At 50.4% G+C, this 22,751-nt stretch overlaps 1 protein-coding gene across 1 annotated transcript; it reads right to left on the reverse strand.

Moving 5' to 3' along the window:
* Nucleotides 1-334: 334 nt before the first annotated feature.
* Nucleotides 335-14,863, reverse strand: LOC105467981 (interleukin 9 receptor). The gene is made up of 9 exons (XM_071088475.1): nt 14,705-14,863; nt 10,767-10,880; nt 10,226-10,337; nt 9,755-9,933; nt 9,275-9,420; nt 8,361-8,562; nt 7,923-8,028; nt 6,460-6,544; nt 335-4,656 (listed from the first exon to the last, which is right to left on the reverse strand). The coding sequence occupies exons 1-9, from the start codon at nt 14,730-14,732 to the stop codon at nt 4,084-4,086; spliced, it is 1,545 nt and encodes a 514-aa protein (XP_070944576.1). The 5' UTR covers nt 14,733-14,863; the 3' UTR covers nt 335-4,083.
* Nucleotides 14,864-22,751: the final 7,888 nt, after the last annotated feature.

The following is a 22,751-nucleotide window of genomic DNA, read 5'->3' on the forward strand; positions in this document are numbered from 1 at the left end:
GGAAGCCGAGGTGGGCGGATCACAAGGTCAGGAGTTCGAGACCAGCCTGGCCAACATGGTGAAACCCCGTCTCTACTAAAAAAACACAAAAATTAGCCGGGCACAGTGGCATGCGCCTGTAATTCCAACTACGCGGGAGGCTGAGGCAGGAGAATTGCTTGAACCCGGGAGGCAGAGGTTGCAGTGAGCCGAGATCGAGTCACTGCACTCCAGCCTGGGTGACAGAGCAAGACTCCATCTCAAAAAAATAAATAAATAAAAATAAAATAAAAAGAGGAAAACCCAGTCCCCAGTGTTCCCTCAGCAGGGATTGGCCTGGCATTCGAGTTTCTCCACAGTCCAGTGCTGCCTGGGCCTGGCCATCCACATTCTGCACCTGTGCTCCAACCACACTGTCCACCAGCTCCTAAGCCCACAGTGTCATCATTTCAGGTCCAGGTCACCTTCTCTCTGAGGACTTCACAGATGCCCAGTGATCAGCGACGCCTCCTCAGAGCTCACATGGTCTTTTGAACCTTGCCCTGCTGTAATCCACACCTCATCACATGGTCTTCAAGGGTTGTCGCATCTCTCTTTTTTATTTTTTAAATTTCCTTTTTTTTTTTTTTTTTTTTTTTTTTGAGACAGGGTCTCACTCTGTCACCCAGGCTGGAGTGCAGTGATACAATCTTGGCTTACTGCAACTTCTGCCTCCCAGGCTTAATCAGTCTTCCTGCGTCAGCCTCCCAAATACCTAGGACTACAGGCAAGTACCACCATGCCCAGCTAATTACTTTTGTATTTTTCGTAGATAACTCAGGTTCCAGCCCAAAATCAGCTCTCCAGGAGCCACTCAGGGAAAGTTTGTGAGTTGAATGAAAACGTGTCCATGCCACACAGGAGAGGCATCCCAACTGCGGGTTCGTTTGTGTGATCATGAGGTAGCCCAGGTCACACATGGAGCCTCATGAGCCACACAACCCCTGTTATAAATGCACTAGCCCGGGGATCCCCAGAGCCCAGCTACAGGAAGTGGATTCACACTAGTATTTTTATACTTGGTTACAGCTGAGGATGCCTGTACCTCACTTCCGTCCACACCCCTCCCACTCTCTGGATACTAAAGATATATTCTGGGGCCTGCCTCGCCCCCACAGACCAGGATCCAGCTCTGCTGAGGCTCCCCACAAAACCCTAGAAGTTCTGCAGGCATGCAGGGTGGGAGGGCTGCCTATCTGAGCCAGAAAGGGCTTTTGCCTTTGGGGGTGTCAGGTAGCAGGTACTTCTTTCTGCTCAGGTTGCAGGGAGCATGAAAGCCCCCAGGACAGTTGCTCCCTGTGGCTCAGGGCCCAGTGAGAGAACAGCTTCCATTTCATCCTGCCTTCAAAACTTCAGCGCTCCCAGCCCCAAAACCCTCTTGATGCAGGGAAGATGAGCCCAGAAATTGGGGTTTAGCACAGGAGGGCTCTTGGCTTCACCCAGGAAATAATTCAAGGGCGAGTCGGTGGTATTAGACAGCAACTTTTATTGAAGCGGCCGTGCACAGCAGCAGCAGAGGTACTGCTCCTTATGCAGCAGGGGATACCCCATAGGCAGTGAGCCCAGAGTAGCAGCTCAGAGGCAGTTCTGCACACATATTTATACTCACTTGTAATTATATGCAAATTAAGGAGCAGGTTATTTAGAAATTTCTAGAAAAGGGGTGGTAACTTTCAGGTCATTGTCATGGAAAGGGGCAGTAATTTCCAGGTGTTGCCATGAGAACCACAAACTCACTTGGCACCAGTGGGTGTGTCTTATGGAGGGGTACTTTTGCCTGTTTCAACTAGTCTGAAATCTGGTCTAGAGTTCAAGCCCTGCCTCAGGAGTCAGGTCCCCCTCCTATCTCAGTCTGGTCACAGCCCTAACTAGGCAGATGATCCCAATGCCAGCCCAAAGCCCGGCAGTCAGGCCCTCCTGTGATCTGCCTGGGGCACCCAGGAAGGGGATGGGGCATGCTGGGGAGGGGCCATGGTGTTTGGGGCCAGCAGTCAGGCCCTCTAGGTTGAAGTCCTAACCCCAGTACCTGTGAATGTGACCTCATATGGAAATAGCGTCTTTGCAGATGATCAAGTTAAGATTAAATCATCAGGGCCAGCCTCAATCCACTATTATTGTGATTTTTTAAAGGGGAAATTTGGACACAGAAATGCACACAGGGAAAAAGCCCTGTAAAGACTGGAGCTTTGGCCAGGCTTGGTGGCTCATGCCTGTAATCCCAACACTTTGGGAGGCAGAGGCAGGCGGGTCACTTGATATCAGGAGTTTGAGAACTGCCTGGGCAACATAGAGAAATGCTGTCTCTACTAAAAATACAAAAACTAGCCAGGCATGGTAGCAGGTGCCTGTAATCCCAGCCACTCCAGAGGCTGAGGCAGGAGAATCGCTTGAACCTGGGAGGTGGAGGTTGCAGTGAGCCGAGATTGTGCCATTGCACTCCAGCCTGGGTGACAAGAGCAAAATTCTGTCTCAAAAACAAAACAAAAAAAAGATTACAGCTTTGGTGTCACAAGCCAGGAAACTAACAGAAGCTGAAGAAAGGCCTGAAACTAATCCTTCCCTAGTGCTTTCAGAGGGAGCATGGCCCTGCTGAGACAGAGTAGAAATGGGACTTGGCCCACCCCCACTAACGTGTTGTTCCATACATGCCTGCTGACCACTAGACCTTGCAGCACCATACTCGCTAACCAGACCTTGCCAACTGTCTGAAAAAAAATAAGATAAGTAGCATCATGCCATAAGTCTTACTCAGGGGAGTTGACTGTATCACCTGCTTGTGCACAAGGCCAGGAGAATTACCCTGGCCTTATGATAATACTAAAGTCCTCACCCAGGGAGGGGCTTATCTGCCATTTTCTGATCACGCAACGTATGTGTTAGCATGCATCTGAGCACCCTTCACTCCACCCCATACATGTAATGACACTCACTTAGCTCATAAATTATGCATGTCACCCTCCTTAAGACACCACAATGCATTCCCCTTGGGGAGCCAGCCAAGAACCCTTCCTCCTGCACTGTCTCTCTTCTGCCCAACCTTTCGGGCCATAAGACTCAATGAAGCCTTGTCTGGGAAACTTGCTTGGCCTCGTATCAACTTCTGTTTCATGGGAGCCTAAGAGCATGTGGTCGGGAATACTGCCAACATCTTTGTTTCCAACTTCTGGACTTTGGAACTGTGAGATAACAAATCCCTGTGGTTCTAAGATACCCATTTTGTGGCACTTTGTTACGGCAGCCCTAGGAAACAAATGCAGGCATGTTCTGCTGCAACTGCCACTCTCTCCAGACCACAGCTCCTCACCAAACCCACCCCCTGAGAGGCTGAGGACAGAAGCAGGACCCTTCACAGACTACCATCACTGCTGGATGGTCACTTCCAGCCCTGACTGTCTGGGAGCTCCAGCCTCAGCTCTCACTTTCCTGGAGCAAGTGGGAGGATGAGGACAAGGAGGAACGAGGGTGCTGGCCTCCCAGGAACTGTCCCTGAGCCTCCACCCTGCAGTCCCGAAACTGCCCCTGAACCTCCGCCCTGCTGTCCCCAGAACTGTCATTGAGCCTCCACTGTGCTGTCTCTAGAGCCCAGAAAGCCCAGGGCTGGACAAACCCCACCCCTCACCTCTCCTCTGGCCCCTCCTCCCAGCCATCAACACTTTGGAATAGCCATCAAGCTCATTTTAATCTCTAGAAAGGTGCCTCAGGAAGGCACAGAGAGGTCACACCAGGTGGTCATGGTGCCTTACCTGTGTCCACTGGGCCCAGGCTGGCCCTTTAAGGGTATGAGGGCAGAACAGCTGAGAGACCACACCCCTCTTCTCAGAGAGGCCAGGGATAAAGAAAAGGGACAGTGGAAGGAGGAACCTGTGGCCAGGATGCTGAGGATAGAGGCTCCTCCCCACAGGCACTGAGCAGAGGGGTTGAAGGGGAGCCTACAGCCTCCATCCATACAGGACCTCTGACCACTGCTAGGGGCCCCTTCTCAGGAGGTTCAGTCACAGACAAGGGCTCCAGAGACCTCAGTCCATTTTCCCAAAATGGACATGATGCATCTGGCAAGTCAGGGACCTAGAATGTCCAGGACCGAGCCTTGCTGAGGACGGAAGGGAAAACCATGCCCTGGAGGTCCTCATGCAGCCCAGGCCTCTGGCAGTGGCCAGCCAGCACCCAGGCAACTCCTTGCTGGGTCTCAAGGCCCTGATGGTCACAGGAAAGACCACAAGCCAGGGCTGGGATGGGCCCAGGGCTCTGCGTGTTCCCTGGGAGGGCTGAGAGGTGCCATCCCCCATAGCAACCCAAAGTACAGTAGTCACTGCTGCTGCTGCTGCTGCCCTCTGAGTCTGGGGGAGCTGACCCAGTGGGGGACGTGGGGGCCCAGCCCTCCTGTGGCAGATAGGCAAGCATCTGTGCCCTCCACTCCGTACACCCTGCTGGCAGCACATTCTCTGAGCTCAGGTTCCCTGCAAGCCTGGTCCCAGTGCCCTCCTCTTCCTCCTCCAGGGCCACAGATTTCCAAGGATGCACTGGGCCACAGGTTAGCAGTGCAATGGCCTCCTGGATGCAGGGCTCCGAGGCTCCTCGTGGGGCACCAGCACAGTCCTGGCTCAGCAGCACACCGGCCCTGTGGGCCCCCATCCAAGTCTGGAACAGAGTGAGGGAGGAGGGAAGGGCTCAGGCAGCATGTTCAGAGCTCATCCGGGGAGCAGCTGCCTCCTTTCTGGAAAGCCTAGTCTCCCTCCTCCTCCAGAAAGCCCTCCTGAGGTTTCCCTGGGAGGGCTGAGAGGTGCCATTCCCCATAACAGCCCAAAGTACACCCAGAGGCCAAGCATCACCTGTGTCTTGGACATTCTGTCTTTCCTCCATGTGCCAGCCCAACCTCAACATGGGACCCTGAGTCCCTTCAGGCCCCTCATTGCTCCCCCAGCACAGGGCCTGGTGTTCACAGCAGCTTGAAACAAGGTACAGATGGTGACATCTGCCCAGGACAGAGCCAACTCCTGACAGCATGTGCCTCAGGGCCTTTCAGCAGCTATAGAAACTGGGCACTCCCACCTGACATGCACACACACACACACACACACACACACACACACAAAAGTCGCTGTCAAGACCGGTGACTTTCAAAGCACTAGGCTACAGCCAGCAGACCTGGATCCTTCTGTGGGGCCACAGGAGGCCCCCGCCTCCAAAAAGAAGCTATTCCCTTGGTATGACCAGGAGCCTCCATTCCATTCACCACACACACCACACCCTCCATCACTGCACTGCTCCCTGAAAACCAACCTATGGCACCAGATCCCCACCAGAGGGTCTAAATAACCCCTAGCAGGTGTCCTTGTTCTCTAGGGAAGGGTTGGTGCCTGCAACAGGATGACAGTCCCGGGGACAATCACAATCTGTGCCCTTCTCAGCCTTGTCCTCGGCTGCCCAGGCTCTTGACAGTCACACCTACCACCTTGGGGAACGGGGGAGACTCTGCTAAGAGCCAGGTGCCCGGTTTATGGTTCAAATTGAATATTTGGACAAAAATCTTGAAAACTAGGCTCCTCACTGAGAGACAAAAGGATTTTTCTGCATAGTAAGCTGGAGCAGTAGTGTGGAGGGGGCATCCTTGCCACACAGGGCCCAGGGATGCCCTAGGGCACAGGGAGGGAAGATCCTGGAGAAGAGGGGTCAGCTTGGCCCAGAACCCAGGGAGGGGCCCTCACTGCTTCTTGTCCTTTGTCCAAAGTGAGGAGTCTCAGGGGAAAAACCACAGACCACTCACTGGAGTCCTCCCTCTCCTGCTCCTCCCACCCACATCCTCCCACCCTCATCCTCCTCCCACCCCCCTCCTCCCTCTCCTGCTCCTCCCACCCAGGGGGCACGAACCGCCAGCCCAGCAGGGAGGGGAGGGCCTGATGCAACCCCCAAGTTGCTCACTGATTCTTGGGCTGTGGGGGCCCAACAGGGCCACAGAGGGGGAAGTGCAGAGCCCACTCCTCAGCTGTGGTGCCAGCATGAAATCTGCGAGAACCAGGGGACCAGGCAGAGCAGGAGCCCAGAGGCATTGAGAGCCCCAAGGGCAGTGCACACACCACAGACCCTTCCCCACGGCCACAGGACAGACACATTCACAGAAGGAGGAGGCGAGGCACATGGTGGGTGCAGACAGCTGCAAACCAGAGGGGACAGAGATAAGTCATGAGACATTTGCATTTTTTCCATCGACAATGGAACTGGAGACATGAGAACAAAAAGAAATCAGCAATGGAAAATAAAGCTAGTTTTTTGCCATTTGAGACACGCGTATAAACTGAAATTCACTGAATATACAGAAAAGGCTCCAAGCACTGACAAGCCTCCCTTACTGGCCACCAACCCTCATGAAAGCCAACATCCCGGGCAGGCCAGAGCTCTGGGCAACCCCTGCCCCCCACGCCCTGCCATGGTCTCTGCACACACCTGGAAGTTCCCATTGTGCACACTGTAGAGGGGCCGGAAGAACGCCGCTGGAGAGGGCACGTTCTGGTAGAAGATTCTCTTCACCCTGAGGCCAGCAGAGGCCAGTCAGAGGCCTGTGGGGACCCACGTGGCCTGAGGTGGCCTGAGGTCACTGCAGAGGCTGAGCTTCCTTCCATCAGCAGGAGGCCCGCCCACCTTGTCCCTGCCACTGCCTCTCTCCCGTCTCATCACATTCCAACCCACTCTCAGGGTAGGACCCAACTGGGCCTCCTTGCTTAACGGCCTCACAGAACTGATTTATACTGAGGCAGGCATCCTTTACAGCGTGAGCTGCTATGGTGGGTTCAGAACGGGGAGTTACCAGCCAGGTCCTCAGCCCACAGAGGGAGCCAGCACCTGCAGGAACCCCGTCTTTGCCATCAGCAGAAGGTCTGTGGCTCCCACTCCACCCAGTGTCTCCTTGAGCACCAGACTTGCTGCCAAGGATCCACTGACCCTCCCACAAGGATGTCACCTGGGGCTCCAACCCAACAGGTGCAAATAGACCTCCCCAACCTCCCCGCAAGGGTGTCCCCCATTTCCCCACCTCAGGGGTCACCACTCGTATCTCATCCACCCACATGTCCCCTCTGTTTCTCCTCCTAAAACCCCGCAATTCCTTCAGATTTGCTCTGTCTCCGCTTCTCTCACTGGCTCATGCTGAATCATCTGCCTGTGGGCACCCCACTGGCCCCCATTGGCCTCCAGCAGGTCCCCTGTGTCCCCTTGTCCCAGCAATCTATTCCTCAAAACATAAACTAGGTCGTATCACACAGTTTCACACTTTCCTTTGCTCCAAGGAGAAGCCAAGCACCCTCTCGCTTAGCCCTACCCAACACCCACTCCCCACACCCTCTTCCTCACATCTGCTGCCTGACATGGCCCCTGCACTCCTTCTTGTAACCTGACATGCGGTGCATGAGGCATGACGGTTTATTTAAAGAGAGTCCTTGTCTATCTTGTTCTCTAAGGCATCTGCCAGGGTGAGAACAGGGTCCTGAGCACACCAGATGACCCAACTGTCCTTTCGTAGACTGTGTGAACAGATGAACAAACCAAGCTCCTCCAGAGGCAGAAGACTAGGATCTGGGCTCTTGATCTCGGTGACTCTGGGTCTGGTCGGGACCACACTGCCCTTGTCTTCGGCCTCTGCCACAGATCCCCCTTCCCTTCTCTCCCCTGGCAACTTGTGAACCCTCTTCTGGCCCAGGGTGGAGACTTGAAAAGACCACCCCATCCAGGACTAAACAGTGGAGAGGGGAGGGGAGGAACCAGACAAGGGTGGCCCTTGACTCCCCACGAACCACACACTCACACATGCACACAGTGACACATCTGCACACACACACTAACACATGTACACTATTACCCACTCACACATGTACACACAAACACACACACACACACACACATCAGCTACCTACCTGGGTGAAAGCTTGAACAGGAGGTAAGTCAGGCCAATCAGCAGGAGGAAGACGGACACAGCGACAAGGGTGTTGTCTGGCTGCCCCCAGGGTGGGATCAGAGGGCCTGTGGGCAGGAAGGGCCCAGGGCTGTCAGCAGCCTCAGTGCCAGGAGGCTCCCCACAAACCTATATGGCAAGGGTGCGCCCTTTAGTGCCCTGGGCTAAAGTGGAAGGTTTGTGATGGGCCTTGGAGGTTTGTGTCACCTGCTGAAGGACCTTGGCAGGTGTTTGTTTCCGCCGTATAGACCTCAGACCTTCAGAAGAAGGGGATCAACTGGGGTATGGCTGCCTTAGGGAGGGGCTTCCAGGAGTGTGAAAGGGTGCGGGGAGTGAAGTGAACAGGGGAGAAGACGCCCAGCCCAGACTCTGGAAGTGCAGCAGCCACAGCAGCGCCCACCTTGTCTCTGGGGAGCCTGGAAGCACACAGGCTGGCTCCACTCACTCCACTGGCCTGTGTAACGCTCCTCCTCTGCCACGTCATCCTCCAATGTGGCCATCCGGACACGCAGCCTGGCCTCAAGGATAAAGCCAGGGTCCAGCTCAAAGGCTTCAAGTACGAGCCAGGTCACCCCGACAATGTGATCCCTGTGCTGGGCCCGCTGTGGAGGTGGGGGCAGTTAGCAGGTGCTGAAGGTGGGGCTGGGTGCCTCAGCCCTTGAGAATACACACATGCATTATATGCTCATATAACACACACACGAACACACCTGTGTTAACACACAGGCACACTCACCACATTCATGTGCACACACACACAGAGAAGGCACACTCACACTCACACACAGATACAGCTGCGTTTGCCCACCAATACACATATGCACACACAGGCAAACATGTCTACAGGCACACTTTCATACTCCTCACACTTGCATGCACACTCATATACACAAGCGTGCACAGAAGCAACTCACCACACTCACATACACACTCATACACATAGGCATACCCATGTGCACACTCACAGATACAAACACAAGGCACAGGCACACTCATATGTACACTTACATACAAACACATAAACACGGGCACACAAATGTGAGTGTGCACACTTACATGTGTGCACACATAAACACATACATGCACACTCACACTTATGTGCACATACAGAGACACAGGCACACTCACCCTACTCCCATACACACACACAAAGCATGCACATGTGCATGCCAGTGTGTGTGCACACACACACTGCTCTAGTTCCTCCCCTCCTCATCACTATAAGTTGACATCTCCCTATGTAGAGTGGGGGGTCTGCCTTGGACTGCTGTTCCCAGGAGAGAGGCCCCCAGGGAAAGCCAGCCAAAGTGTTACCTCCCAGGCCTCTTCCTGCTTCTTGAAGGCCAATTCATAGTTGAGAAGTGTGGTCATTGGCTCCAAGGCAGGACTGATGCTCCAGGTCAGGATGCAGTGGCCAGAGCTGATGTTGCTCTGCAAGTCAGAGGGCGGGTCCAGCTTAACTGGAACAGAGTGAATCCACGTGAGGCCAAAGCCCCATGGGTCTGGGTGTGTCAGTCGGAATACACAAGACTGGGGCCTGAAAGATTCCCAAGGGGCATGGTCAAGGCCCTTTCAGACCAGGCACCTCACTGGGAGACTGGTCAAGAAAAGCCCCAGGCGGGACAGGACAGCAATGACTTCCTCTGGCCTCTGCAGCTAGACTAGGTGGTTTCCAAATCTTGCCCACTCACTGGGCCACAGGGGTCACAGGCTGCAGGGCCCTGCTCCCAACGCCCGAGCAGCCAGGATGTTCTTGCCAAGGGGCCCCGCCCCAGACCTATAGCCGCTGCTCACCATGTCTCCGGGGCAGGTACTCCGGGTCCACCAGGCTGACCTGCTCCCTGCCAGACACGCAGTGGTGGAAAGTGATGGTGAAATTGTCGGATGGCACGAGCACTGCCTCGGGTGGCAGCACTACGGTGCACTCACTGCCCTGCAAGATGCACTTATGTGTGCCGCCGGGAGCCTGGTTGCTGGAAAGGGCATGTGTCAGCACCACGGGGCTGCTACACTGTCCTGGCGTAGCTGCTTCAATCCTGGGGACCTCACCCTCATCCCTGTCCAGAGCACGGGAGGAGGGAAGGGCTCAGGCAGCATGTTTAGAACTCATCCTGGGAGCAGCTGCCTCCTTTCTGGCAAGCCTAGTCTCCCTCCTTTCCCGTGGAAAGCCATGTCTTTCCTCCATGTGCCAGCCCAACTTCAACGTGGGACCCTAAGTCCCTTCAGGCCCCTCACTGCTCCCCCAGCATGGCCCTCCACCCTCACCTGGTGAAGAGAAGCCAGGGGCTGGAGCCCTGGCCAAGCTCTGGGGCAGACCAGCGGCAATCGATCCTGAGAATGTTGTTGGTGAGGCAGGTGAAGTTTCCAGCCCTTGGCCCTGGAGACAGTGATCATTGGGAGCCCACAGTAAGTGCTTCAGGGCACAGTTGAGCTAGGGGGCTGAGGGGGATCTGACAGCTGACACCCTAGCAGGGCAGTCACCAGTGAATGATCCCAGAATCTGTCCAGGGAAGCACTGGGAGGCCTGGGAAATGATGGGTGCTGACTCCTGGTACACGGGCAAGTCAGACCCGGAGAGGCATCAAGAAGGTGAAGGAAGGGAGACTAGGGTCGGTCCAGGGACTGAAGGTAGGGAGGTAAAGGTAGGGAGACTAGAGACTGAGGCCCAGGATGACTCTTAGAGGACATGCCCCAGCACAGTTTGAGCCAAATCTTTCCCTAGGGACTTGACATTGGACAACCCAGTCCCCCAAACATGCCCCAGTTCTCCCCCCACCTCATACAAACACTAGTACCCAGCCCTCACCTCGTCCTTCCTCTGTGACACAGACTCCCAAGCAGACACAGGTGCAGACGCAGGTGCAGGCCAGGAGCCAGGTGCCCATGTCTCGCCTCAGGGCTTCACTCTCCAAGGTCCAGCCTGCAAGGGACTGGGCTGAGGGCCTGTGCAAATCATCCCTCCCTAGAGGGGTGCTCCCCATGAATTGCTCCCCAGCAGAGTGGTCAGTGGGTCCCCACCTGCACTCACACTGTGTCCAGTGTCCTGGCACCACTGCCCAGGCTTTACTGATAAGGAACTGTAGCTCAGAAAGGACATTTGACCCAGCCAAAGACTCATGGCTGCAGGGTATAAGGAGCACCCTCAAACTTAGATCCTGGACTCTGACTCAGCTTGGTCTCCACATTTGCCAAGAAGACTCCTCTCTGGGATGGGCATCCTTTGCCAGCCCATCCCCCATCCCTGGGCCCAGGCCCCATCCTGCCAGGGAGTCAGGGTTGGGGGAACTGATCACTACCAACAACCACCACAAGTGCATTTTCTACTTTAATTCTCACAACAGCTCCACGAGGGAGAAGCACTGTCCCGGTTCACAGGCAAGGAACTGAGTCCCAAGGAGGGGAAATGACTTGCCCAGGGTCACACAGACAAACTCCATGCAATTGTTTTTTTTTTTGAGACAGAGTCTTCCTCTATTGCCCAGGCAGGAGTGCAGTGGTGCAATCTTGGCTCACTGCAACCTCCGCCTCCTGGGCTCAAGGGATTCTCCTGCCTCAGCCTCCCAAGTAGCTGGGATTACAGGCATCCGCCGCCATGTCCAGCTAATTTTTTTTTTTTTTTTGTATTTTTAGTAGAGACGGGGTTTCACTATGTTGGCCAGGCTAGTCTTGAACTCCTGACTTCAAGGGATCCACCTGCCTAGGCCTCCCAAAGTGTTGGGATTACAGGCATGAGCCATCACACCCGGCCTCTGCATTCTCTCTCCCTTTTGTCTTCTTAAAGACCCATCCAAGTGGTCTGCCCCAGAAAGGTGGATGAGGGTGGCAGCAGAGTATCCATGCAACTTCCTGAACTCTGTCGCACCCCTGTTCCAAGGTACCTGCAAAGGAGAGCACCACCAGAAGGGCAAACTCCCCCAATGCTGGAGTGTGAGGCCTGAGTCCCAGGATCCCTGGGGGAGCCAGAGGTTGGCCAGAGATGAGGGGCTGGGTGTCAGGAAGTGCTTGGGTGTGGGAAGGCCACTGATGCCCTATCACCCCATTTGCAGCTCCAGATGGTACACAGATAGCCCCTAGGCAGGAAGCAGGGCCAGCCTGGTTATACAAGACTGATTACTGATAAGGAGGAGGAAAAAACCAGACATGCACGCAGACTACAGCATGCATGCCCTTAAGGAACCCACACACCTCAACGGGCAGCAGGCACTACTCTAACCCCACCCCGCCCCACTACAGGTACTCATAGGACAGTCCCCTGTTGAGACTGATGATCAGGAAGCCTCACCCTTCCCTAGAATGGAGCGTGCAGCCTGGCCCCACCGGCCGCAGCATGAGACACCGTGGCAAGTTCTCTGCAGCAGTGTCTGTCCCTTCTTGCAGCAGTTACTGGAAAGGTGGGAATGGGGAGGACAGTCAGCCTGCTCTTGGGATATGTGAAGGCAGGGTTGGAGTGACCACCAGGGCCTGGGGAAGCCCAGGTCTCCGAGCCTCAGTTTTCTCATCTGTAGGAGGGTGGTGACCTTGCCCTGCTCAGCTTACCAGGTACAGCTGTGCATTTTCAGTGCAGAGGAAAGCTCTCAGCTGTGGCTGTTGTGCAGGCTGGGTACAGTGACAAGGGAGTATGGCCATCTGAGGGGAAGGCCTCTGCTTTTCCTCTGAGAGCTGACCCAGGCCCCAGGATGGACAACCGCTGCCCCAGCAGTGGAGAAACACCCACATCTGTGTAGAACCAGTCCAGGCCAGCCACAAGCTAACCCAGGAGCAGATGGCTTGAGAGCAGGGAGTGGGGTGGCTCCAAGTTCAGCAGGCCTCGTTTCTAGACAGGGAAGGGGGATGGTAGGGCAGGATCCACATGTGACACCTGAGAGTTTCAAAGTAGGACTGGAGAGTTGGTCCATCCCAAGTAGCTGGGATTACAAGCATGAGTCACCACGCCTGGCTAATTTTTGTATTTTTAGTAGAGGCAGGGTTTCACCATGTTGGTCAGGCTAGTCTCGTACTCCTGGCCTCAAGTGACCCACCCGCTTCGGCCTCCCAGAGTGCTGGGATGACAGGCATAAGCCAACATCTCTGGTCATATTTTGTCTTTTTTAATGGGGACAGGGAAGGGTATCCCGGTTCTTCTGGACCATTCAGGAGGCTGGCAGCCATAGAGGTGGATAGGATGGAAGTTACTATTGAAGTGAACACTTGTCCAGCAAGGTCTTCTGTCTGCTGGGGGAAGAGGAAGAAATGCAGACCTTGGTATCCCAGAAGCAGCTGGAGCCTGGGGACATGGAGGCTCTGCTAGAAAATGGGTCTGGAAATGGGAGCAGGGGCCAGCTCCTCTCTGGACCACATGAGGACTTCCTTCAGCACAGTGGGAATCCCCAGTGCTGTTGGGCACAGAGTGTGTGGAGGTGCCGACAGGGGTGGGGATGGGGATGGGCAGGAGGCAGGAGAGATGGGGTCAGAAAGGCCAGCTGGAGGCAAGTACAGAGACAACAGACACCTCATCCAGAAGGTGCAGGGAAGGCAGGGTGGGAGAGAGATGGCACCAAGAGGCATTTTCCACACACTTTCAGAAAAGAGGATGGGGGGCGGTGCTGCATCCATGAGGTAGATGTCTGTGGGAACGCTGGGCCACAGCTCAGGAAGAAGTCAGGGCTGGACTTGGCACTGCAGAGGTGTTGTTGGGTGGACAAGGGCACAGACCCAGGTCAGAGGGGAGCAGGCGAGGGTGGGTGTGAGAAGCAGAGAGGCATGGAGGAGACCCCTGCTGCTCTGCTTCCCACTGTACCCTCTGCCAGCTTCCCTCCCCATCACAGGTATGGTCTTTCATGAGGCCTTCCCCCAGTCCCCTAGTAGGCATCCCCAGCCGGATGGAATCCCTGAGCCTGAGCAACTCTCGTTCTGCACAGTCCTGAACTGACAGGGCCCAGGGGTTGGGCAGTGGCCATGGGCCAAGGCTGGAGTAAGGGTATTGATACAATTCTCTGGGAGTCTGGAGGCGAGATGGGAAAATGATGTCCGTGCTCTTCCTGCCCAACACGCCCCTCCCACAGCCTTGCTGCCCCACTGCAGTTGAAGGTCATCACTGTGTGGTGTCCCTACATGAGGCTCCTTAAGGCAAGACCCTGTTTGATCATGTTGCATCCCCTGCACCCATCTCAACTGTTTGATAAATGTTTTCCACTCCCCCTACAGAGGCTGCCCTTGCTTCTGGATGGTATTCATGTTGTGGGTACCCAGGAGCGGGGCTCTGGGATGCTACTTGAAGACACGCTGAGAGGATACCCACTCTTGATACTAATCTACCTCGTGTAGCTAAGCTCTGGAAAGAAGGTGAGCCCAGAACAGCATAAATCAAAGGAAGATAAAATGGGGGCCTAGACCTCAGCTCCACCCCGTGGCCCTCACAACTGAGGCCCAAGTATGCCCATTTTCACCCAACAAAGGCACCCCCACAAAGGTCAGTTCAATCATTGAGGAAGCAGAGTTCCTTCCACACTGGCCACAGCAGAACCCATGACCCTTACAGGACTGGAAATTAGTTTGTAATCCTTGAGTTCAGCACTGCAAATTTTGCCATCTCTAAGAGATACCCAAGGCCAGGACACTAGAGGAGGTAAAGCTAGGGTGGTGTTCTCAAACACCACGCTTCCACAGTGGCTCCCTGGGCCCAGGGATGGAGGTCCACTTGTCCCTCTCTGCCTTCTGAATTTCAAGCTGACTTGAGAGGTCGGGAAGCCCAAAGCACAGACTCACCTTTCCAGATGCATCTGCCCAGTCCCATCACAAGTCTGAGGCATCCCCAACCTGGAGGTGATTTGTCACCCAACTGTCTCTGGGTGCACAGCAAAGACCCTCAGCCTGATTCAGGAGATAACTGCAGCAGTTGGTGACGTGAGCCTTGCACGACAGGTTCACACAGGCCGCCCACATCTGAAACCACAAACGCATTACAGAGCTGCTCTCCCGAACAGAGCTGAGAATGTCTGTCAGCACTAATCTTGTAAGTCAGGGAACTGTGAGACATGACAACCTTACAGTCCCCATGACAATGAGAACTGCCAGACATGGACTTCAGTGATTTGTCTACTGACTGGCAAGTGAGTGTCCACTGTGTTCTTCCCAAGAAACACCACTGAGATGCATTAAACTGACCCCAGGAGGCAAGGACCTGTGCAGGTGCAGAGCAGTGCTCTTGTCCCCTTCTATACTTTGCCAAAACCAGAGGTGTAGGTTCTCCTTCCACCAGCTAAAGCAACCTGTGAGCATCAGGGGTGGGGAGAGTATTAAACATAAAAGTAATGCAGACTCAGTTGAAGAAAAGCATTACAAAAGAAAAATTATTTAACAGGGTCCCCTTTCACCTCCCCCCAGAAGTAGTCACTGTAAGTAGTTAGGCACAAGTCCATGCAGACACTTCTGTTTCTTGGGGGTTTTGTTTATTTGTTTTCTTTTCTTTTTTGAGATGAAGTCTTGCTCTGTCGCCAGGCTGGAGTGCAGTGGCGCGATCTCGGCTCACTGCAACCTCCACCTCCTGGGTTCAAGCAATTCCCCTGCCTCAGCCTCCTGAGTAGCTGGACTACAGGAATGCGCCACCATAACCAGCTAATTTTTTGTATTTTAGTAGAGATGGGGTTTCACCATGTTGGCCAGGATGGTCTTGATCTCCTGAACTCGTGATCCTCCTGCCTCGGCCTCCCAAAGTGCTGGGATTACAGGCATGAGCCACCTTGCACCCAGTCTTTTTTTTTTTTTTTTTTTTTTGACCAACTCTCACTCTGTCGCTCAGGTGGGAGTGCAGTGGTGCAATCTCGGCTCACTGCAACCTTGGCCTCCCAGGTTCAAATGATTCTCCTGCCTCAGCTCCCAAGTAGCTGGGATTACAGCCACCTGACACCAAGTCCAGCTAATTTTTTTGTATTTTTAGTAGAGATGGGGTTTCACCATGTTGACTAGACTGGTCTCGAACTCCTAACCTCAAGTGATCCACCCACCTCAGCCTCTCTAGGTGCTGGGATTACAGGTGCGAGCCACCACGCCCAGCCAGACACTTCTTAAGCTGAAACAAATGCTTATTTCTTAAAGACTCCTGCTGTGCTGCCACTTTGCAGCCTTCTTGTTCCCCTATGTTTTTGCACCATCTTTCTAGGTCAGCACATAAAACCTACCTCATACCTTTGATGGTAGTAGACACCACCGTTTAATAATCCCTGCAATGTCTAGGCCCAGTGCCTCACACCTGTAATCCCAGAACTTTAGGAAGCAGAGGCCAGAGGATCACTTGAGGATCCCAGGAGGTCAAGATTAGTCTGGGAAACAGAGTGACACCCTGTCTTTAAAAGAGAAACAGTAATAATCATAATTCCTGCAATGAACATTTGGATTGTTGCCTGTATATGCTATTTTATTTATTTTTATTTTCATTTCTTTAGACACAGAGTCTTGCTCTGTCACCCAGGCTGGGCTGGAGTGCAGTGACATGATCATAGCTCACTGCAGCCTCAGACTTCTGGGCTCAAGTATATATGCTATTTTAAATGAATTTAGTGAACAATTCTGGGCGTGGATCTTCAACCAACAGAGTGAGTCTTACTGTAGGATAAATTGCTAGGGGTGGAATTGTGGGGTCTCAGGGTTAGCATTTTAAAATATTGATAGATGCTGAGAAGTGGCCCTACATAAAAAGTGTTGCACAGACTTTTACTCTCACCAACAATGAAAGAATGCCAACAGTAAACGTTATCAGTCTTTTTCATCTTTGCCAATCTGATAGGCTAAGATATTTCAATGTGGTTCTAATTTGTACTTCCTTGAGTATTAGTCAAGATAAGCATCTTTTCATGTATTTATTACTTGTGTGTTCTTTGAGGTTGAATTTTAATCAGCTTGACTTATCTGCTACAAGCTTGTCTTATCTGCTACAAGCATATACTTGTCTTATCTGCTACAAGCATATACTGTTCTACTCACTGGAGCCATCCCTGCACTGGTGTCCTTACCAAGAGAGCTTCTTCCTGTCAGGGTGCCTTCCATCTTGCTGAAGCCAGAATTTACCAACTCAAGACCAGCAGACCACACTACCCATATCATAACCTCAGAAACAGAGACCACAAGGGCTGGATAGGGAGAAATTTAAAAAATTTTAAACACCCTCCAGAGAAATATAACAGAACACACAGTCTCAACAATGTATATCATTCACAATTTCTAAGATAAAAACAAAATTATCAGACACATGAAGAAACAGAACTATTTTCTTAACCCATACTTAAGAGAAAAGATAATCAATGAAGATTGACTTCCAGGAATAAGTTGTTGGAATAGCAAAGGTTTTAAAGCAGATACTCTATGCTCAGATATATAAAGGAAAATATGCTCCCAATGAATAGATAGGCAATCTCAGAGGAGAAATAGAAACTATGCAAAAGAAACAATGCCAGGTGCGGTTCTATACAAAAGAATCAAGGCTGAGGCCGATGGATCCCTTGAGGTCAGGAGTTCGAGACCAGCCCAGCCAACATGGTGAAACCCTATCTCTACTAAAAATACACAAATTAGCTGGGCATAGTGGTGCACATTTGTAATCCCAGCTACCTGGGAGACTGAGGCAGGAGAATTGCTTGAACCCAGGAGGCAGAGGTTGCAGTGAGCCAAGATCATGCCACTGCACTCCGACGACCTGGCTGATGCAGAAAGACTCTGTCAAAAAAAAAAAAAGAAAAAGAAAAGAAAAGAAAATATATAAGCAAAAAATACCTCTTAAGTAAAAATATATCTTAAATAAAAGGAATAGGCCAGGCATGATAGCTCATGCCTGTAATACCAGCACTTTGGGAGGCTGAGGTGGGTGGATTGTTTGAGCCTAGGAGTTCAAGACCACCGTGGGAATCATGGTGAAACTCCATTTCTACAAAAAAAAAAAAAAATACAAAAATTAGCTGGGCATTGTGGTGTGCACCTGTAGTCCCAGTAGGAGGCTGAGGTAGGAGGATCACCTGAGCCCGGGGAGGTTGAGGCTGCAGTAAGCCATGATCAGGCTACTGCACTCCAACTTGGGCAACAGAGTGAGACCCTGTCTCAAATAAATAAATAAATGGAATAAATTATAACAATGCATACAAGAAGAAACATTAACCTCTCTGAGCCTCAGTTTCCTTATCTGTAAGATGGATACAGAGAGGACTTGTTATATGTTAAACTACATAAATTGTCACAGCCCTATGAGGTAGAACAGAGGTCAGCAAACTACACGGGCCAAATCCAGCCTAGTTTTTAAAACTTGTGAGCTAAGAATGGTTTATACATTTGTATGGACCCAGTATGCTTCCAATGGTTTATACTCTTTTTTTTTTTGAGACAGGCTGGAGTGCAGTGATGCAATCATAGCTCACTGCAGCCTCAAACACCTGGGCTCAAGCGATCCTCCTGCCTCAGCCTCCTGAATAGCTAGGACTACAAGTGTGCACCACCACACCTGGCTAATTTTTTGCTTTTATTTTACAGAATGGGTCTCACTGTGTTGCCCAGGCTGGTCTTGAACTCCTAGCCTCAAGTGATCCCCCTGCCATGGTCTCCCAAAGTGCTGGAATTACAGGCATGAGTCACCACATTTGGCCATCTTAACCATTTTTAAGTGTACAGTTCAGTGATATTAACATATTAAGCACTATTATATTGTTGTGCAACCATCACCACTACCCATCTCCACAATCCTTTTCATCTTGCAAAACTGAAACTTTGTACCCTTAACCAACAACTCTACATTCCCTCCTCCCCTCAACTTGACAACCACCTGTCAATCACCTTTCTGCTTTCTGTCTCTATGAATTTGACTATGCTAGGTACCTCATGTAAGTGGACTTATACAGTATTAATCTTTTTTTTTCCAAAGTGGTTTTTTTTTTGTTTGTTTGTTTGTTTTTTTTGAGACAGTCTCTCTCTGTCGTCCAGGCTGGAGTGCAGTGGCACGATCACAGCTCATTGCAAGCTCCACCTCCCAGGTCCAGGTGATTCTTGTGCCTCAGCCTCCCGAGTAGCTGGGATTACAGGCATTCGCCACCACACCCGGCTAATTTTTGTGTTTTTAGTAGAAACAGGGTTTCATCATGTTGGCCAGGCTGGTCTTGAACTCCTGGCCTCAAGAGATCTGCCCGCCTCAGTCCCCCAAAGTGCTGGTATTCAAGGTGTGAACCACCGCACTCGGCCTATAAAGTATTAATCTGTCTGTGATTGGATTATTTATATATAGCCACCTCTGCTCTCTTCTGGTTACTATCTGTATGACATGTCTTTCCCTATCCTTTCACCTTCATCCTATTTGTGTCTTTAGATCTAAAGTGAGTCTCTTGTAGACAGTGTATACTTGGATGATTTAAATATGTTATTTATGTCTTTATTTTTTGAGACAATTCTTGCTCTGTTGCCCAGGCTGGAATGCAGTGGTGCAATCACAGCTCACTGACATCCTGGGCTCAAGTGATCCTCCCACTTCAGCCTTCTAAGTAGCTGGGACCACAGATAGGCACCATCATGCCTGGCTATTTTCTTCTTTTTGTATTTTTTGTAGAGACAGGGTTTTGCCACATTGCCCAGGTTTGGATCATTCTTTAAGTGGTACATTGACAAATTATAATTGTATATGTTTACGAAGTACAAAGTTATATTAGAATTTAGGAATATAAGGTGAAATGATTAAATCAAAGTAGTTAACATATCGATCACCTCATATACTTATTCTTTGTTGTGAGAACATTTACTCTTGGCAATTTTGAAATGTGCAATAAATTACATTTATGGCTGGGCAGGGAGGCTCACACCTGTAATCCCAACACTTTGGGAGGCCAAGGCAGGAGGATTACTTGAGGTGAGAAGTTCAAGGCCAGCCTGGTCAACACAGCAAGATCCCATCTCTTACAAAGTTAAAAATTAAAAAACAGTCAGGAGTGGTGGTACATGCCTATAGTCCTAGTTAGTAAAGAGGCTGAGGTGGGAGGATCTCTTGAGCTCATGAGTTCAACGTTACAGTAAGCTGTAATTGTGTCATTGTACTCCAAGTTCATGTTTGGGATATTTAATAAAGAAAAATAAAACTTCAGCGCTGAAGGAAAGGCAAATGGAACAATTGATTATTGCAATTTTATAAGAATTTACTGGACAGACTATTACCTTGCTATATTCTCTAGCCCCATGCTAGCAGTTGCAAGGGATTTCAGGTTTAAACACTTATGTTTATGTAATCAATAGGTACCGTTAACTGACAAAAGTCCTAGTGTATATCTTGACAACCTACAGAAATATTTGCAAATATCTTTGTCTATACAATGGACATATTAGTAAAGTAAGCTTAGACATTTAAGCAGATGAATTATTAATATTTAAGTATTGAAAAGCAATGAGCAAGTGCGTATTCATGTACCCATGAACCCAATGGCTCCCTCTGTCGCCTCCTGCTGGATAAATTCTTAACCCATGGAGTCTGAGGGACAAACTGTCAACTTCATTTGAAACTCTAGCCCAGCAAGAAAGCCCTCGTATCAGAATTCATTTTTTTGGCAGTTATTTCCTTTTTTCATCCAAGGAAACCTGCTCCTCAGCAGTAATGTCAAGATGGCCACACCTCAGGTGGAGTTAGTCAGGAATAAGTGACTAGCTGAAACCCTTAGCAAATTAAATTTATGTGCTAAAAATGCTCACACATATATTTACATGGGAATATATATAAATGTCAACTGAAATGCCAGCCCCACCTTGAAACTTGAAATCAAGAGGACCTAATCGTGTTCTATAAATGCGATGGGAACTCAACAGTATCTTAGTTCAGATCCGAGCTACTCCTGTAATCACTCTGTGCTCTTTGGTCATGGACTTGGATCACGGCCTCACCTAGCATTATATTATTTGTCTCTAACACAGGGTAAACTCTCCAAGGGCTTTATGATTAAGTAAGATGAATTCAGCAAACCTGAAAATATAGAGGCTATAGCATGCATGTGTTTTTTGAGGGAAGAGCATTAGGGACCAAAACCCATTGCACATTTGGTGATTATTTCTGAGGTGAATTTCAAGGTTCCATTTGGTGCTTTGTGAAAGCCCCTGGTTTATAAGAAAGAGCTATTTCTCCCATGACCTTGGGCTTTGGCCCCAAATATAAGTGGATTAATCAGGGCTCATGAAAGCTGCAACTTGTTCTTTGAGGAACAAGTCCAAGACACTGGGAATTAAAAATCATACGAGATGAGTTTATTTCTGAGGTAAATTTATTTGATAAAAGTTACCATTGTAACCACTTGTAAGTATATAATTCACTGGAATTTAGTGGGGCATTGTGCAACCATCTAGCTAGCTCCAGGGCATTTTCATTAGCTTGGCCTCCCAAAGTGCTGGGATTACAGGCATGTGCCAGCACACCTGACTGTCAATCCATGATATATCACATTTTGTTTATCCATTCTTCTCTTGATGGAAACTTGGGTGTTAACAGTTTTTGGCTATAGTGATTAATGGTGCTGTGACTATTTATGTACAAAATTTTGTTTAAACACCCATTTTTTAACTCTTTGGGAATACAGTAAGTCTCCACTTAATGTTGCTGATAGGTCCTTGGAAACTGCTACTTAAAGTGAAATTACATAGAATAAAACCAATTTTACCATAGGATAATTGATATAAACAAGAGCTAAATTCCTCGGGGCATATTTCTGGGCAAAGAAACATCACCAAACTGCTAAATAAAAATTGAAACATTTCTTTTCTTTTCTTTTCTTTTTTTTTTGAGATGGAGTCTTGCTCTTTTGTCCAGGCTGGAGAAGAGGGCCACTGTTCTCCAGACCTCCGAATGGTAGATCTACTGATGGCTTGCACCATGCACCTGGGAAAGCTGCAGGCACTCAACACCAGCCCATGAAAGCATCTGTGGGGGCTGCATTCTGCGGAACCTCAGGGGAAGAGCTGCCCAAGGCCTTGGGAGCCCATCCATTGCATCAGTGTGACCTGGATGTGAGACATGTAGTCAAAAGAGATCATTGTGAAGCTTTAAGATTTAATGACTGCCCTGCTGGGTTTCAGACTTGCATGGGGCCTGTAGCCCCTTTGTTTTGGCCAATTTCTCCCATTTGGAATGGAACATATACCCAATGCCTGCACCCCCATTGTATCTTGAAGTAACTAACTTGTTTTTTATTTTAGAGGCTCATAGGTAAAAGGTACTTACTCTGTTTCAAATGAGACTGTACTGTGGATTTTGAGTTAATGCTGAAATGAGTTAAGACTTTAGGGGACTATTGGGAAGGCATGATTAGATTTGAAATGTGAGAAGAACATGAAATTTGAAAGAGACCAGGGAGGAATGATATGATTTGGCTCTGTCCCCACCCAAATCTCATGTCAAATTGTAATCCCCATGTGTCAGGGAAGGATCTGGTGGGAGGTGATTGGATCACGGGGGCAGATTTCCTCCATGTTGTTCTTGTGATAGTGAGTTCTCACAAGATCTAATAGTTTGAAAGTGTGGCCCTTCCCGATTTGCTCTTTCTCCTGCCACTGTGTAAGATGTACCTGGTTTCTCCTTCACCTTCCACCATGATTGTAAGTTTCCTGAGGCCTCCCCAGCTGTGTGGAGCTGTGCATCAATTAAATCTCTTTTTTTATAAATTACCCAGCCTCAGGTAGTTCTTTACAGCAGTGTGAAAATGAACTAATGCAATACCCATGAGGAAAATGAAGGACTAGCACATTGGGCCTTAATAAACATTTAAAGCTGAATAACTGGCCCCCATATCTATAAGGAACATTATCTCTGGTTCAG

The sequence above is a fragment of the Macaca nemestrina genome, chromosome X (genome assembly GCF_043159975.1).
Source record: "Macaca nemestrina isolate mMacNem1 chromosome X, mMacNem.hap1, whole genome shotgun sequence".
In the NCBI taxonomy this organism is placed as follows: Eukaryota; Metazoa; Chordata; class Mammalia; order Primates; family Cercopithecidae; genus Macaca; species Macaca nemestrina.